General features: G+C 39.2%; 1 protein-coding gene across 9 annotated transcripts in view; it reads left to right on the top strand.

Annotated features, from left to right (window-relative positions):
• The window catches only part of tpm2 (tropomyosin 2 (beta)), a 30,940-nt gene extending 20,376 nt beyond the window's left edge, over window positions 1-10,564 (top strand). For 5 of the 9 annotated variants that reach the window (XM_022211576.2, XM_022211574.2, XM_022211580.2 and 2 more), the window contains one exon: window positions 2,924-5,813. In XM_022211576.2, the coding sequence (XP_022067268.1) occupies window positions 2,924-3,006 (83 nt within the window). In that variant the 3' untranslated portion in view covers window positions 3,007-5,813. Of the gene's footprint in view, window positions 1-2,923; window positions 5,814-9,667 lie in introns of those variants that run through there. The other 4 variants (XM_022211577.2, XM_022211575.2, XM_022211582.2 and 1 more) reach the window with 1 other exon arrangement.
• Window positions 10,565-17,264: the final 6,700 nt, after the last annotated feature.

The raw sequence follows: 17,264 nt of genomic DNA, 5'->3' as shown, positions 1-17,264 counted from the left end.
AGCCTTATCTCCTCAGGTAGGTCATTCTAAAGCCCTAATGGCAAAAGCATCCTTTGACTTAAAACTTTATTCTGGAAAAGTCAGAAGGGCCCCACCTAAAGATCTGTGTCTGCAAACACATTTATATGGTATCAGCATTTCTGATACATAGCTCGGAGTCAGACTGCGATGAGTTTTACATCCATCCATCCATCCATTCTCTATACACCGCTTTATCCTCACTAGGGTCACGGGGGGTGCTGGAGCCTACCTCAGCTGACTCAGGCGAAGGCAGGGGCCACCCTGGACAGGTCGCCAGTCTGTCGCAGGGCTACATATACAGACAAACAATCACACTCACATTCACACCTACGGACAATTTAGACTTATCTGAGTTTTACATGTGATCAGTAAAATCTTAAAGTCAGTTCTAAAATTGACTGAGAGCCAATGAAGGGATATCAGGACTGGAGTGATATGTTTGAACCAGTTAGAAGCCCAGCTGCTGCAATCTAGCTGGAGGCGAGAGAATGATTTACCAGAGTTGGGTCATGAGAAAATGAATGTGTGAATGACTTTTTCTAGATCTGACTGTAAAAGAAATTATTTTAGTCTGGAGATGGTTCTCATGTATGGATAGCAGGACTGGATGTGTGGATTAAGGCCTAAATTGAAATAGAACTTCCAGATTACTGGGATTGGTTTTATCTCAGCTGATAGAGGGCCAAGGCTAGGATCAGTGAGACTGATTTTTGTGTGTGTGATACTGAACAAAATTCTTTCTGATTTTGAAATGCTAAACTGAAGGAAATTATGTGTCATGGAAAAGTCTTTATCTCTAAGACAGTTGTAGCTGCTTGGATTGTTGAAGAGAAGGTGTATCTGTGTGTCATCCACATAGCAATGACAAGATACATGTTGCTACTGGATGATTTTAAGTAATTAGATTAAGAATAAATATGGACCTAAAATCAAACCTTGCAGCATACCACAGGTGATTTCAATTGTAGAAGGTGAACACATATGGTGGCCGCAAAGGTCCTTTTGAAAGGTACAAATATAACCAAGTGCATTACTCTTGTTGCCAACCCAGTATTCCAGACAGTTAATTAAAAAGGCATGTTCAACTATGTGAAAGGCTGCACTTAGGTCTAAACGAATTGAAATGTTAAAGAGATCAATTAGGGCTCTCTCCCTTGTCGGGTACTAAAAGGATGTCCTTAGATATCTTGAGGAAGGCAGTTTCTGTGCTGTGTAAAGCTTCAAAACCTGACCTAAATTTGTCAAAGATGTTATCATGACACATAAAAGCTGAAATTGGATTGAAAATGAAAAGCAAATGTAGAAATTGGCCTACAGTTGTTGTTGTTGTTGTTTTTTTAAAGGTGATGAACCACAGCATGTTTTGTCCTGTTCTGTTAATGGTCTGCAAAATGTGGGCCCAACTCACAAATAAACTTATTAAAGACAAAAAGGACAAATATGCCGGTTCAAAATTGCTAAAATTGCTATTAATGTTTCAGGGCATAAATCTAACGTGTAAAAGATGCATCTGAGGTGGAGGTACTTTGCTACCTTATGTCCTTGACTTTGTTCAAAAAACACTTTAAAGACCTCTCACATGTCTCTTAGAAGGCATGAGTAAAAAGACAGGGGGAGAGGGAGATGCCTTGAGTGCAGTATCTTGAATAAAAGTCAGGAGTTAGAATGATTTGCTAACATTAAGTTAGAAAAAAAAGATGTTCTTGCTGACTTAAAAAGGGAGACTGTGTTAAAATGAGAATTAATGGGAAACGCTCAGAAAATTGCAAGTGAATTTTACATCGATGTACCAATGTGAACAGATAGATGAGATAAAACAGCATTAAATAAAACCACTTTGCAATCAGACTCACAGACAATATCCTCAGCCGCAACTTCATCTTAATGTAGTTGGTGCTGAGGCTATTGTATAAAACCAAGTCAATGTTGGTACCTTTTCTGTAATCTGTTATAAAAATCTGCAATAGGTAGCAGACATGTTAGTCGTGAACAAAAATTTACATACCTTTGTAAACAGTATGCATATCATGACAGACTGGAGTTTCCGATGATTCCAGCAACTCTTAATATTTTCAGAAGACATATAATAAATCTATTAAAGAACCAAAATGCATGATTGTTTTTTTTTTAACCAAGGGTTTTCATGATCCCATCATAGAAAATTCAGACTTATAGTAGTCTTTTCAAACCATAATATATATGGTTTTTACAAGTGTATGTAAACTTTTGTTCATGGCAGCATGTTAACATCAACTAACTGCATTCCACTCCTGGATAAAAAACTGGATTATGGACTATGTTGCACTTTAGAGCACAGATTAACTGAGGCAGCAGAGGGACATGAAATAAGTTGTTATGGAATGTAGTGCTCTCAGTTTATACTACATCGGGTATTTGTTAGGTATGTGTTCACACATATGCCATTGCACCTATTGCACCTAACTCATAGCATAGTTTGTTTTCAGAAAGTGTAGACTTCCAACATGGCTACAAGGGGGCACAATTCTGTTGCATGAATGCACATAAACATTCAGTAACTTAAAAATAACTGCAAAAACGTTGGAGGTGTTTGCTGGGTTCATCCTGATACAAAATCTCAATGTTATGTGTTGCTCGCTTTGTCTTTATGTCTTTCCAGTCTATAACGTTGAGCTGATTGAGCTTCGAGTTGACACTTGCATGATTTAGCTGTTACTGGTGCTTTGTGAGCTGTAGTAACCAGTTTCTGTCATGACATTGACACCAGGAAATTTTGCTTATCCGGTGTGAAGGTTTCCAATTCTAGCACTGTGTAATTTTCTTTTTGTTGTACTTCTCTGTCTTCTGTTCTGTCACCTCAATCTGTCCCCACTCTGTATGTCTCTCTGTGTGGACACTCGTCTGTGTGTTGTGTCCTCCTCAGATGAAGTGTATGCTCAGAAGCTAAAGGGCAAGGCTCTCAGTGAGGAGCTGGATCTGGCCCTCAACGACATGACTACACTGTAGATGCTCTCTGTCTTCCTCTCTGCCCCTTCCTCCTGTGTGAACTCTTCTTCGCCTGTCTGCTGTTTTTCCATTTCACAGTGGTATTATGGGCTAGAAGGTTCTTGAGGTGCAATGTGCTAAATTCACAAACCCTTTAGTAAGCTGTATCTCTATTACTCAGGACTGATCTTTTTACAGAAAATCACTGCTACGTGTCTATAGTTCACTGAGTTAATATTCTCTCATTAGTGAAATATTCATGTTAACCTGTTTTCCCCTCTGTCTCTGTAATAAATGATTTAAATTTCTCTTGCCTTTTCTGTTTTCTCCCAGTTTCTTTCTCTTCTGCTTATTTCACACTCTAAACAATGTTACGAAATACAATGCTTCATGAATCACACCAGATATATACAATAGATAGACAGATAGATAGATGGATATAGATATGCCCTCACACACATCACTGATGTATTAAAACTCTAGTGGTTTGATAGAATACACATAATTTGTTTCATTTTTTATTTGGTTTTCTTTAGTTTTCAGTTCATTTTAGTTTGTCTCTTTCTCTTCTGGTGGTAGTTTGCTCCATTGATCATAAGGTTGGAGGTTCGACACCCAGCCCCTGCGCCTGTGAAAAAATAATAAAATAAAAAAATTTCTTATAAAAAATAAGAAATTCTGTATGTATAAATAAGGATTATTTTTCTTTATGTGTGTAATCAGACTTTGTCTTTAGACAAGACACTGAACCTTAAGTTGCTCCTGATGACAAGAAGGCACCTTGCATGGAAGTTATTTCGCCAGTGGTGTGTGAATGAGAAACACATTGGAAAGCGCTTTGAGTACCAGTAAGGTAGAAATATGCAGACCGTGAACCATATGTAGAGTCCTTGGCCCATTAGATGATCAAGCGCCATGGTAACTCATGCTGAATTCCTAACCTGCTCTGGTGCAGATTATGTTCCAGTTAACAGATCAGCATGTACAAAAGCACCAACCAGCACCGACCAATCAGTTGTCTTGGAAAAGGGCATCAGCATTCTTGGAAGATCATGGAAATCTAGCATACAGATAGTCAGAGGAGAAGAGAGTCTTAGAGCTGCAAGCCATTATAAATTCATTTCACTGGTCTATACGCCTGTGCCAGCGTATGTGGTATAACTAGCTCAGATATATAAGGTGGTGCATGTCCATGCAAGGCTACTTAGGCAAGTTAACCTTAAAACCAGCTTCTGCTTGTACCAACAGCCAAATAACAAAGGCCAAAATGGGTATTATACGATCTTATTTGAACATTTTTGTTAAGATTCAATTTGCAGCATTCCGAACAATCTGAAAACTAATAGCACTAATAGCAGAAAAAGGGTATTACAGTAATCAAGTGTGGAGGATACACATGCATGGATCACTGGTTCAGCCTCATACTGTGACAGAGTAAGTTGGATTTTAGGGAAAAATGCTGTCTTGACAAAATCCCTAATATGAGACTGGAATGTCAGACATCCATCCATCCATCCATCCATCCATCCATTCATTAATTCATTCATTATATACACACTGCTTAATCCTCTGTAGGGTTGTGAGGGGCTGGAGTCTCTCAGCTGACTTAGGGTGAAGGCAGATGACACCCTGGACAGGTCACCAGTCTGTCACAGGGCTACACATAGAGACAAACAAGCACACTGACATTCACACCTATGAAATAACCCACGCACAGATAACTTGCAGCACCACACAGAAAGATCCCAGTCCCAGGCCGAGACAAACCAGGGATGTTGTAGCTGTGAGGTGACGGTGCGAACAACTAAGCTACAGCCCATACGGGAATCCAAAATCATCACGTCAAAGGTTTGGTCCAGCTTCAAGTAATAATACAGCCATCAACGGTAATACAAACTCCTATACAAATGCCTATATTTTTACCAGGTCCAACAGCTTTGAATAGCAAAACATTCATGCGCATCTATTTTTTATTTCTGATAGACACGCCTCAAAATGACTCCCAGTTGAGGGACGGAAGAGGTCATTTTGTTTTACAATACATGTACCGTATTTTCACGACTATAAGGCGCACATAAAAGTCTTAGATTTTCTTCAAATTGTGCGGCGCGCCCTATGGTGCAGTGCGTCCTGTGTGTTGTTGTTGTTGTAAGGCGGACGTAGAGCAGGTGTTTTTTTCCACGCATCACCATCGCTGTTGATCTGTGACTCTATGCGTGCCCATCTCACAGCCGATGTGAAAAAACAAGTGAAGCAAATGAACTCTGAGCTTGCTGTCATTCCGGGAGGCCTGACAAAGGAACTCCAACCGCTGGACATCGGTGTGAACCGGCCGTTCAAAGTAAGGCTGCGAGCGGCGTGGGAGCGATGGATGACCGATGGAGACCACAGTTTCACTAAGAGTGGAAGGCAGCGCCGGGCGAGTTACGCCACAATTTGCCAATGGATTGTAGATGCTTGGGCTAACGTGTCTGCTGGCACTGTTGTTCGAGCTTTCGCAAAAGCCGGCATCATTTCCGAGGCGCCGCACGGCACGGAAAGTGACTCTGACAGTGAAGAAAGTGAACCTGGCATGTTTGATGGAGGTTTAGCGCAGCTGTTCAATTCAGAAACAGAGGATGAGGACTTCCATGGGTTTGATTGATGACGATTACCGGTTAAAAAAAAAAAAAAGTGAATACCAAACTCAGTTTTGCTCCCGCTCTATTTTTAAATACGCACACTTGTGTGCTTGTTTTATCTGTGTTTTACCATGCCCGCGACTATTGATGATTTAAAAAATGTTAGTACTTTGTAATCAATACTTAAATAAAGCACAACCAAACTCAGTTTTGCTCCCGCTCTATTTTTAAATTCGCACACTTGTATGCTTGTGTGTGTGTTGTTGTTGTAAGGCCGACGTGGATTGTATATAAAACCCTCGCCATATAATCAGGTGCGCCTTATGTGTGTGTTAAATACAGTAATGGCACACATAACTGAGACTGCGCCTTTTGGTACAGTGCGCCTTTTGGTCGTGAAAATACGGTAGCTCATTATCAAGTAAGTGCTGTAGACACAAAAACATAGGGCCAAGGATTGAGCCCTACTTCACAAACATCGGAGACTGTATTATTGTACCTTACTCATTGAATTATATTTGATGCATAAAACCAAGAAGGGACTCTTGCTTGAATATCAAAATCCGTTCTCTATACAGCGCTTTATCCTCACTGGGGTCGCGGGGGGTGCTGGAGCCTATCCAGGCTGACTCGGGCGAAGGCAACTGACACCCTGCAGGTCGCCAGTCTGTCACAGGGCTACATATACAGACAATCACACTCACATTCACACCTACGGGCAATTTAGAGTAACCAATTAAACTCAGCATATTTTTGGACAGTGGGAGGAAGCCGGAGTGCCCGGAGAAAACCCACGCATGCACAGGGAGAACATGCAAACTCCGTGCAGAAAGATCCCAGGCCCACCCCGGGAATTGAACCGGGGATCTTCTTGCTGCAAGGCAAATGTGCTAACCACTACGCCACTGTGCAGCCCTGCATATCAAAATGCTTTTCAAAAAAAAATTTCAATTTCAAGAAAATTTAAAAGTAAATTCAAAAAAGCAGTTTCAGTACAATGATATGATCTAAAGCCAGATTAAAATGTGCCAAAAAGATGGATATGTTGGAAATAAGTTGATAACTTTACAAGTAATTTTGCCACAAAAGAATCATTAGTCTACTGTATAATATTAATGTATGTGTCAGTATTACATGGTTTCTTTAAATAATGGTTTAAGAATGGCAGATTTAAAAGCCGAGGTCCACTGAGTCAATGGAAAGTGACCTATTGGGAATATCAAGGATAGGGCTATTTGAAACAGGCGACAGTACCTTAGAAGGATTAGATGGTATATGTTCTAATATGTGGCTTGTAGGTTTGGAAACAGTTCCCAGGTTTTTCAAGGACTCAGGGGAAACTATTTCAAACTGTGAATGTAGTTGGTCTGAGTCCCAGTGCCTGCACCCATCAAAGTATTCGGCAGTTCATAGCTATCATTTACAGAGGAGTGTGAACCAATTTTATCTCTATTTCATATCTAATTGAGTCAGTCTTACTTGTGAAGAATTTCAGAAAATTGTCTGCAATGAATGAAGAGCTATTGGAAAGGGTGTGCTGTGTCAGTTAAATGCTGAGTATCTGTATCAAACAAAGGTCTTCAATTATTCATATCAGTGTTAATCATTCAAGTGAAATATGCTGTCCTAGCAGTGGAGAGGTTCAGGTATACTTCTTAAACTATGATCAGGCAGGATAAAAGGCAGGTGACATATGTTTTCTCAAGATTTCTACAAATCTGTTGGGAGTCTCATTTGAAATCAATGGCACTGATTTCATCTGATTGCATTTTCTGGTTGTAAGAGCAGCATAGTTACATATGTACAAGGTTATGAGCAATTACTTTGAGGACAGAGACAGTTACTGGAAAAGACACTGAAGTGACCAGAAACTGAAACTTAAACATGAAGCAAATACCAAATAAATCAATCATTAACACAGACACCCTTTTGAATTAAGTCCTGTTTGTTTCTACAGTTGTAAGTGGCATTCTTCACATGTTGGGTAATGTCAAACTTCACTGCTCTAGCAACCCCTCAGTTATTTGCATGCAAGTTAAAACCATGCAGTTGAATAACTACAGTGATTCATAAAACTCAGATTGAGGTTGAGAAATCACCACTAGTGCATTCAGTGCAGGTGAAAGGGATGGAAAAGATGGTTGTTGTTCATTCCCCTTTTCTAGGTAGATTTGCGGAAAATTAGAAGCTGGAGGAGAATTCTCAATAAGTGTCACTGTGGCAGCGGACAAGAGGATGGTTTGAGGATCCTCTTGAAAGTGTTTTGTATGTTATCATAGTGTCTCACACTATGATAACATACAAAACATATTATGAATTGTTATTTATTATTATTATTATTATTAATAATAATAATAATATTGTTTTTTCAAGTAAATCGCATTTTTGAGTGGTTTAAGGAAGCTTTGCACATGCTCTGTCTCCTGAAACTTTGCACATGTATCAAAAATGATGAAAATTACTGCAAAATATGTCAGAGATGTACCTCTAGTGGGTATGTTTTACTGACGTACAGAATTTAGTGGTCGCTTGTAATCTCCCACGACTTCTGAAAATGCGACTTGGAAGCATATCCTTAACCCAACGGGGTTTTGGCACATAGCCACAGTGAATTTTGATGTTTCAGTTTTTGCTATGTAGGAAAAAGTTGTTGTTCAATTCAATTTGATTTTACTTATATAGCGCAAATTCACAACATGTGTCATCTAACAGCACTTAACATACTATGGTACAGATCTTAAGAATTTTAAACAGAGAACTCAACAGTCCAAAGTTGCCTTTGGATTCCCTTTGAGCAAGCAGTCAAACACAGGTGAGCAAAGATGTCATTTTTGATTCTAGGCGTTCTCTAACATCACACAGAAACTGATATGTAATTCCTGTGTGCCCTATCCAATTAGAATCCATGCCTGAAGACATTATTTACCCTCCATAGAATATCCTGACTGCGGTGCACCACAACATGTACAAAGGTCTTGCATACTCAGTAGAAGCATTTGTGTGGTCTATCACTGATTAACCTAGAGTGATTTAAAGGCATTCTATATCTCAAAGAACATGCTGTAGGGTGAACTGGTTGCACAAACTGGACAATCAATAAACAAGAATAGCAAACAGTGACCAGTGTGTATTCCAGAGCTGCTGTAATGTAAATGAGTAGCAGTTCATCAGGAACATGAGGTTACAGTAACTGTATGAAAAATATATTCTGAAAGTGCGTGTGTCTGGACATTGTAGGTGGATATCATCTCTGCTGCAAAAAAGAGAAAATTATTCTCAGAAAAGTGTAAAGTTGTTGATAAAAGAAAGTAATGGACAAACAAAATGCAGCCATGTAAGACTAACTGACTAAAGGCCTGCCTATTTGTACACATGTGTGTTATGTAAATGCAGCTTTTTCCATGTGTTTTGACCAAACACAAATGCAGTTTTAGGTCAAGAAAACAGCTTCTAGAAAACCTCCATGGTGAAGATATTCAGAAACTCAGTATGCAGTATTAACACAGACAGGTAAAATAGTGGAATTGGTTTGTGATGTGATGGTGTGTGTCATTTTCGCCTTTGTTTATGTGTAGTTATTCTGTGCAGTGGCAGAAGTACCAGTCCTGGAGCTTACAGTGCTTACAGGACTACATGTTTACATGCACATAATGCGTGTATCATTCATTTGTAACATTCAGGATCAGTCTACACATGATTCCCCCATTCCTCGATATGCTATTGTTGGTAGCCTACGATAAGTGTTTTTTCAGGCTCCTAATTGGGCAACATGCCTTTAGGGTTAGGGTTCGGTTTCCGTCCCATTGCTTTGGCACAGTTTTGACAATGCCAGAATTTTGTTGTTCGGTTCTCCATAATCACTCAAGGTGATAGTATCATTTGTAAAGTTTTGGATTGAATTTTAAAAAAAATAAACCTGCTTGTATCTGTTTGCCTTTTCAGTAAACTAATTTATGTTAGGGCTACAACACAAAGTCTGCATAAAAACTATATAAGAGGAAAATCTCTAGATTGTCTGTATCTTCGTAGAAGCTCACTTGTGACTTTGTTTCCAACTATAGAGAAACTGGCCCAAGCCAAAGAAGAAAATCTGGATATGCACCAAGTGTTGGACCAAACTCTTCTGGAGCTCAACAATCTATAGAGGCCTCGACAGAGCTGGATGAAGGAGAGCCTGATAAAACATGAGAAAAAATGGTTTAATCCACCACCCAAAGCTTCCAGCCTGAATCCTGACAGTTGGTACCTCAGTGTAGTCATAACAGAAATATGAGGCTTGATCACATCTATTGAACCCCTCAAAGTACATGAGCAAGAAAATTGCATAACAGAATAAATTAAAGCATATCTGTATGCACTATATAGTTCATCAGAAATAACCATCAATATAAAACAATACTAGACTGTCACTGACTGCAACAACTATCTCAAAGGCAAATATTTCAGCTACAAATTTTTTTCTCATTTGGCCAAAAATTATGTTATTCTCCCTGGATATATTCATGAACACTGTAGAGCACACACGTGTATTGTCATCTTCAAAACTAATGTTAAGAGACTGATACTCATAAAAATTAGTTACTACTACACACAAGAAACTTTTCTCCTTCAACACCAGCAGCAATTGTTAACATCTCACTGACCTATGCAGAAGTTTTGCTTACATGGACCTTGTCTTGTGTGTAAGTTTTGAAACTCACAGACAAATAATTAGACCGATCATATTTTAATGACAAACAGTATATTTTAATTTTTAATTTGGAGGACTTATTAAATTGTTTTTTGTTTTGTTTTGTTTTGTTTTTTACCTTGTGGGGCACCATCCAAGTTGTGTTATGGTTCAAACTAGTAGTGAGGATGGTTTTCCATCTTGAAGGATGAAATGGATGCTGGGAGCTTTATTTTTGTCATCTAACTTTAAAGGCTTTCTTCCTAAAATAATAAATTATATAATTCCACATTGCCATTTTGGTGTGACCTTTTCCAGGAGGTTGTTTTAAACTGTCATATTTGTCAGAGTCAGAAATATACACTACCAGTCAAACGTTTGGACACACCTTCTCATTTAATGTTTTTCTTTATTTTCATGACTACTTACATTGTAGAATGTCACTGAAGGCATCAAAACTATGAATGAAACATATGGAATTATGTAGTAAACAAAAAAGTGTGAAATACGTCAAAACATGTTTTATATTTTAGATTCTTCAAAAAAGCCACCCTTTCCTTTGATGACAGCTTTACACACTCTTGGCATTCTTTCAGTCAGCTTCATGATGTAGTCACCTGAAATGGTTTTCACTTCACAGGTGTGCCTTGTCAAGAGTCAATTTATGGAATTTCTTACCTTCTTAATGTGTTTGAGACCAACAGTTGTGCTGTGCAGAGGTAGGCTTAGTACATAGTGGATAGCCCTATTTGACTACTGTTGTAATCCTTACTATGTCAAGAACCACTCATCTCAGTAAAGAGAAATGACAGTCTATCATTACTTTAAGACATGAAGGTCAGTCGAGCTGGAAAATTTCAAGAACTTTGAATGTATCCCCAAATGCAGTCGCAAGAGCCATCAAACGCAATGATGACACTGGCTCACAAGGACCGCCCCAGGAAAGGAAGCTCAAGAGTCACCTCTGCTGCTGAGGATAAGTTCATCTGAGTCACCAGCCTCAAAAATGACAAGTTAACAGCACCTCAGATTAGAGCCCAAATAAATGCCACACAGAGTTCTAGTAGCAGACACATTTCTACATCAACACAGAGGAGACTGCGCCAATCAGGCCTTTATAGTCAAATAGCTGCTAAGAAACCACTACTAAGAAAAAGCAACAAGCAGAAGAGATTTGTTTGGGCCGAGAAACACAAGGAATGAACATTAGACCAGTGGAAATCTGTACTTTGATCTGATGAGTCCAACTTTGAGATCTGTGGTCCACCTGCCATGTCTTTGTGCAACGCGGAAATGGTGAATGGATGGTCTCTACATGCATGGTTCCCACCATGAAGCATGGAGGAGAAGGTGTGATGTTGTGGGGGTGCTTTACTGGTGACACTGTTGGGGATTATTCAAAACTGAAGGTACACTGAACCAGCATGGCTACCACAGCATCCTGCAACAACATCCATCCCATCCAGTTTGTGTTTAGTTGGACCATCATTTATTTTTCAACAGGACAATGACCCCAAACACACCTCCATGCTTTGTCAGGGTTATTTGACCAAGAAGGAGAGTGATAGAGTGCTACGTAGGATGACCTGGCCTCCATAGTCACCTGACCTAAACCCAATCCAGATGGTTTGGGATGAGATGGACCACAGAGGGAAGGAAAAAGGGTCAGCAAGTGCTCAGCATCTCAAAACATCTTTTGATGTATTTCACACTTTTTGTTTACTACATAATTCCATATGTGCTCATTCATAGTTTTGAGGCCTTCAGTGAAAATCTACAATGTAAATAATCACAAAAATGAAGAAAAAATATTAAATGAGAAGGTGTGTCCAAACTTTTGACTAGTAGTGTAATTACAACACCTGTCTGCATTTGAGTAATACAGCTAGATAGTTATGATGAAGATGTAAGATTCAGTTTCACTGTAGTGCCACCAACAAGGAGTAGTAACCACTGCTTTCATTTTCGCCTCTTAAGCCGTTGCTACAAGGATCTATGCTTGGTCAGTAATATTTATTTGGCACATGTCAGTGAACATCCACATGAATGACAGAAACCCAAGCTTTCTTGACAAAATATTGCATTGTGCCGACATGACTCAGGTGATAGTACAGGTTGTCCACTAATTAGGATAATACAATATTTCAAAACCGTTAAGGCAACGAAAAAATTTAAATTGATTTTTTTTTCCCACTATATGCCGGAAAATGTACTGCATTTTAGCAGATGCTAGTGCCATCATCCTGAAATAAATCTGTGGATTTAGGAAAAATATCTAAATCAGTTCAACTAAACGAAAAACCAAGACAGTGGTCTGGATAGAAAAACTAAAATTAAGAGTTATTTTGTCAATATATAGGAACGTGCTTAAATTTCGTTTCCAGTGCTATTGTAATCATGTTTAAGTAAGGTCATTAATATCCGTGAGAATTTACAGAGAAAAATAGCTCATTGTGCATAAAATAAGTAATTCTAAGTCCTCACTCACGGAAAGAAATTGAATGTAACACATACTTGTTTTTAGTTTGGCTGCACAAGTTTTAAGATATCTATGGTTTCATGGGGGACATTATTACTTGTTTAAAATTCTCAGCAAGTAAAATTTTGCTGTTTTGTTTCTGCAGCCACATGACAGAAAAACTCCTTTGCAGGCCATTAAATTTACTTCCACTTTACTTTCTTAAAGCCTGTACACTCAAACCATATGAACATTTGTGCACTCATAGGCCATACGTCATCTTGAAAATGAGTCCTTTGAAAAGCTCAGTTAGTGTGAGGTTTTGGTTTTGAGTTGCAGATACTGAGAGGACTGAGGTGAAACAGGGTGAATTAATATAGCAGAAGTCACTGAACAGGAGGATGAGGCTGGCTCAGAAATGATGGCTGGAGAATGATGTGGAGTGACAAAGGAATGCTGAAGCACAGATGAGCTTAATTAGATGTAAAGAAGTGAGGCACACACAAGGGTCTACACGACTGAGCAAAAAAGTCAGGTAGGTCGGAATATAAAAGCACTTGAAGCAGAAATCCTCATCTGAATCTCCGGAGAACACGCGAGAGCCAGTGTAGCACTACCACGGAAGTGAAGCAATCTGGCAGCAGAGTGATGAGCTGAATGAATTCCAGATGTGCCTCATCTGTTGCCACTTGGAGCCAAGCCGCACCTGGACAGAGAAGACAGAGGATTCAACTAAAGAGTGAAGGAATCAGAAAGACTTTATTACCAAATGAGTACACAAAAGGAATTTGACTTGGTGTATAGAAAGCAGTAGAAGAGTAAATAAACAAATCTAAAGCCATCAATGTCAAATTCAAACAGCCTTCTCTCGTTTGTGACGCTGATCAAGCACCTACAATGCAATGATAAAGTCTCTGTACAGAAAATTTAACATCTTGAGTCACTCCTGACATGGCAGATTCATTCATTCATTGTAAACTGGCAGCTCTAACGTTCTTGAAGACAGTTTTTTTTCCAAGTCATTTTTTATATAGGACAGTGGAGAGAGGCAGGAAACGTGGGTAGAAGAGTGGGGGAATGACGTGCAGTAATCGGCCATGGACTGAATTCAAACCCATGACCACTGCAACGGGGACAATAGACCTTTTTTATGGGTCGTTGTCCACTCAGCCATCTGAGCTGTCTGTCTGAGCAGAAGACAGTTATTTTTGAGATTTGTACTTTCTTTTTTTTGTCATATTTCCAAAAATGCTTAAATTCATACGTTAATTAAAAACTGGTTAGAAGTACAATAAGTAATATGTTTTAACTTTGAAAAGGGAGAACTCTGAAATTAATGTTTGGTTTAAAATGCAGTGCTGTTAGTCACAAAGTTTATTTGATAGAGAATGAAGTGGGTCACATGACCACAGTTTGTTGGGCGTCACCATAGATATGAAGAGTCACACCTTGTGGGATTGTGGGTCAGATGCAATACAGCTGCAGATGCACCAACACTGCTAGAGGAAACGATATGGTCCAAAAGAACTGTTTTGCATTGTCTGAGAGGTCACACGGTACATTGTGACTTTTACGTTTGTGTCATATGTGTTTGCTATATTAATCAAAGTGCCGTTGTATGGACGGTTTTATGCACTGTTGTTGCAAGCTCGCGTAATGGACCCGTCTAACGACTGAGTCCAGCATGAAGGATTTATTTTTCAGTCCATCTAATTAGAGACACTTTTTGTAAACAGTGTGTGCTTAAAATGTATGTTCTCTATTTCTCTATTTTCGTCGTTTGTTGTCTGCTGAGGGCTAAATAAAAGTTAAAAAGAGATCTGTATAAGGCGTCACCTTCATTTGGTTGGACCGGAGTAATTACAAGTTTAATGACCACTGTTGTTGCTTTTGGACCAGCTGGTTTCACAACATTCACATCTGGAGGCATCCTGGTCATTAGTGGACCATCAGCCACATGAGCTGGAGGGACTTATAAATCTGAAACTCCTTATCAGTTTGGAAATGAAGAAACCTTCTTTTTGAAGGAGAAACGCCTTCAAGAACCTAAATGACACTTGTTCGTAATATCACAGGTAGTCAAGACAGGCTTGACTCATTGCAGCGTAATAGAAGATGTGACAAAGCTAACTTTCTTGATGTCAACCGCTGGAAAAACCAACCTAACTCTGACCTGAAAGCAGTCAGCTTACAATATATCACAATATCGTGCTATTCGCATTCTTTAAGTTATTAATTAGAATGCTGATTTAAAATAAGCAATATCAATTGCTTTGTCGATGGCGCATGTCATTTCTGACTATGACAAAACGATTGTAATCGGTTGTTTCGGTAGTCACGTGGTTTAATGTTGTCCGTGTGCTCCCGGTAGTGGGAGGAGTCAGAGCTCCCTTCTCAGCCGACGTGGCAACACACGACGTCATCACCGTGGGCCAGTGGTTCATCACTCATGGGTGTAACTGAGCTAGTAGAGCGAGCAGGTGAGTAGACAGGCTACATCTTCTAAATTATCAAAGAAATGGACACATACACTACACCATTTGTCTTCATGATTAAGGAGGGTCTGTGCGTTGCTTTTTCATATTCCTCATTCTCTTATGCTCCACTTACGTGTGGGTTGTGTAGATCACACGTGTACAAAAAAAGCTGTCAATGGTAGCATTACAATACTGATCCATTTCTAACTCCCAACACTTTCATTTTGCGTTGCTCTTAGACAAAGTCAAGCTGACAGTAAAGCCTTACTGAAACACTGTCTTTACCCGAGGCAAGTGTGCGTTGCTTGAAATCGACTGAGGAATTAACGTGATGAATCTTGACAGAGCTGTGGTGCTTAACGACAATGAAAAAAAGACGCGTTTCGTTCGTGGAGTCTTATTTGAAGGAAAGACCTAAAGTTAGTTACATTTTAAACAAAGAGCAGCAAGAAACATGGCAGATTGTCTGTTAATTGTGCTCTGTTCGTCATGTTATAATGAAAGCATTGTAGTTCCTTCCTGCAATGTAAAAGCATTCAAGTAGCAGTCCTGCTGGTGCATTTCCAGGGCTGACTTATTGGGAGGGGGAAAAAGACAAATGCATGATAATTCATAAATATATTGGTTATTCACAGTGTATGAACAGTACCATGATGACAGTATAGACTAGATTTTGAATAACTTCTGTCAAATTCAGTAAAGTATGGGAATCATGTGACCTCAGTTCACTTCATACTACACATTAGTGGACTCCTAATTCCAAAATACATCTACACTTTTGAACAATACTGCTGTAGTGAACAAATCACACAAACTAGATAGTAAAATGGGGCTCCTTAGCATTCCTTATACTTTGCCTGTGTTCTGGTAATTTGACCGTACATATCCTATACGCACCCAAAAAGAAAAGGGAATGTCAGTGTTTGTTAGGTGTGCACATGTCAGACTTTCTGCCTAAAGTTATACCTCAGTCCAGGGTATCTGGCAAAGATTTATGTATCTCACTACGTGGAACTAATTGGGTCCAATTTTCGCATTTTTAAGGTGACATGAAACACAAAATTGCTGAAACTGAGTTGGCAGCCCACTGTGATTGGAATTCATGTAACCGATTGTGGAAAGACCGTTGGTACTGACAAACAGTTTGTAATTTCAATTAGATTTTATGCATTCTAGCTGCAATCAAACCACTTAAATGTATATGATCCAACTAAGACTCTAAAGTTAGACCAAACGTCTGTCAAGTGCAACTAAAAATTAGGATTGTTTCCTATAGTAACAACAGACAGGGGGGCATGTCGGCGCGAATTCACGAGACGAGTTCAGGGGTGGTGGGGATATTCGGATCTCAAAAATTTATATTCAGATACCACGTCACCACCAAATATTTGGATATTTGGGTCCAGCCCTACTAATAGTTATACATTACTTCCACTGTGTACAACAGGTATAACAATGTCCAGTTATCCTTAATTACGAAACTTCTATAAAGTCAAGAGCAGATGTGGTTATAAATATAATAGCTTTTTATAGATTGTGAGGTAAACACACAAGAAACCTGATTCCTAATTGCAGTCATTCACTACATGTTCACAAATCGGGTAGGCAATCTCATTAAATTATGCAACAGTTTTGATCACTTTACAGGGTGTTATGTGTGGCATTACAGTGTGTCAGAGGCCACCAAATTATTAAATACTTTTTAAGGGGCTACATACCTCTCAATCAACCTAACTGCATGCTTTATTTCCCTGACTGACTGCTTCATGTTTAAAAAGCCCTGAGACAACATGCCGACTCTGCATCACTCCCTTTTGCCATCCTGTCTTTCAGAACTTGTCAGCAGGTTAAAGCTAGATTTGCTCTTGTTTTGACACAAGCTTTGTGTGCCTGGGTTTTTGCCTTACTCTGTTTGTGTGTTTTTCAGTGCGTGCTATGTCTGCAAATTTCAAAACTGCTTTTGTTAGACCATTCAGTCACTACTGTTTTATAAAGATAATGAAATCATATATCTAAGCGACAGTTGACACACATTCTCATTTATCCCACCATTT

This window comes from Acanthochromis polyacanthus, chromosome 18 (genome assembly GCF_021347895.1).
Source record: "Acanthochromis polyacanthus isolate Apoly-LR-REF ecotype Palm Island chromosome 18, KAUST_Apoly_ChrSc, whole genome shotgun sequence".
Lineage (NCBI taxonomy): Eukaryota > Metazoa > Chordata > Actinopteri > Pomacentridae > Acanthochromis > Acanthochromis polyacanthus.
Note: the sequence above shows the minus strand (reverse complement) of the source record. Positions and strands in the feature narration are given on the sequence as shown.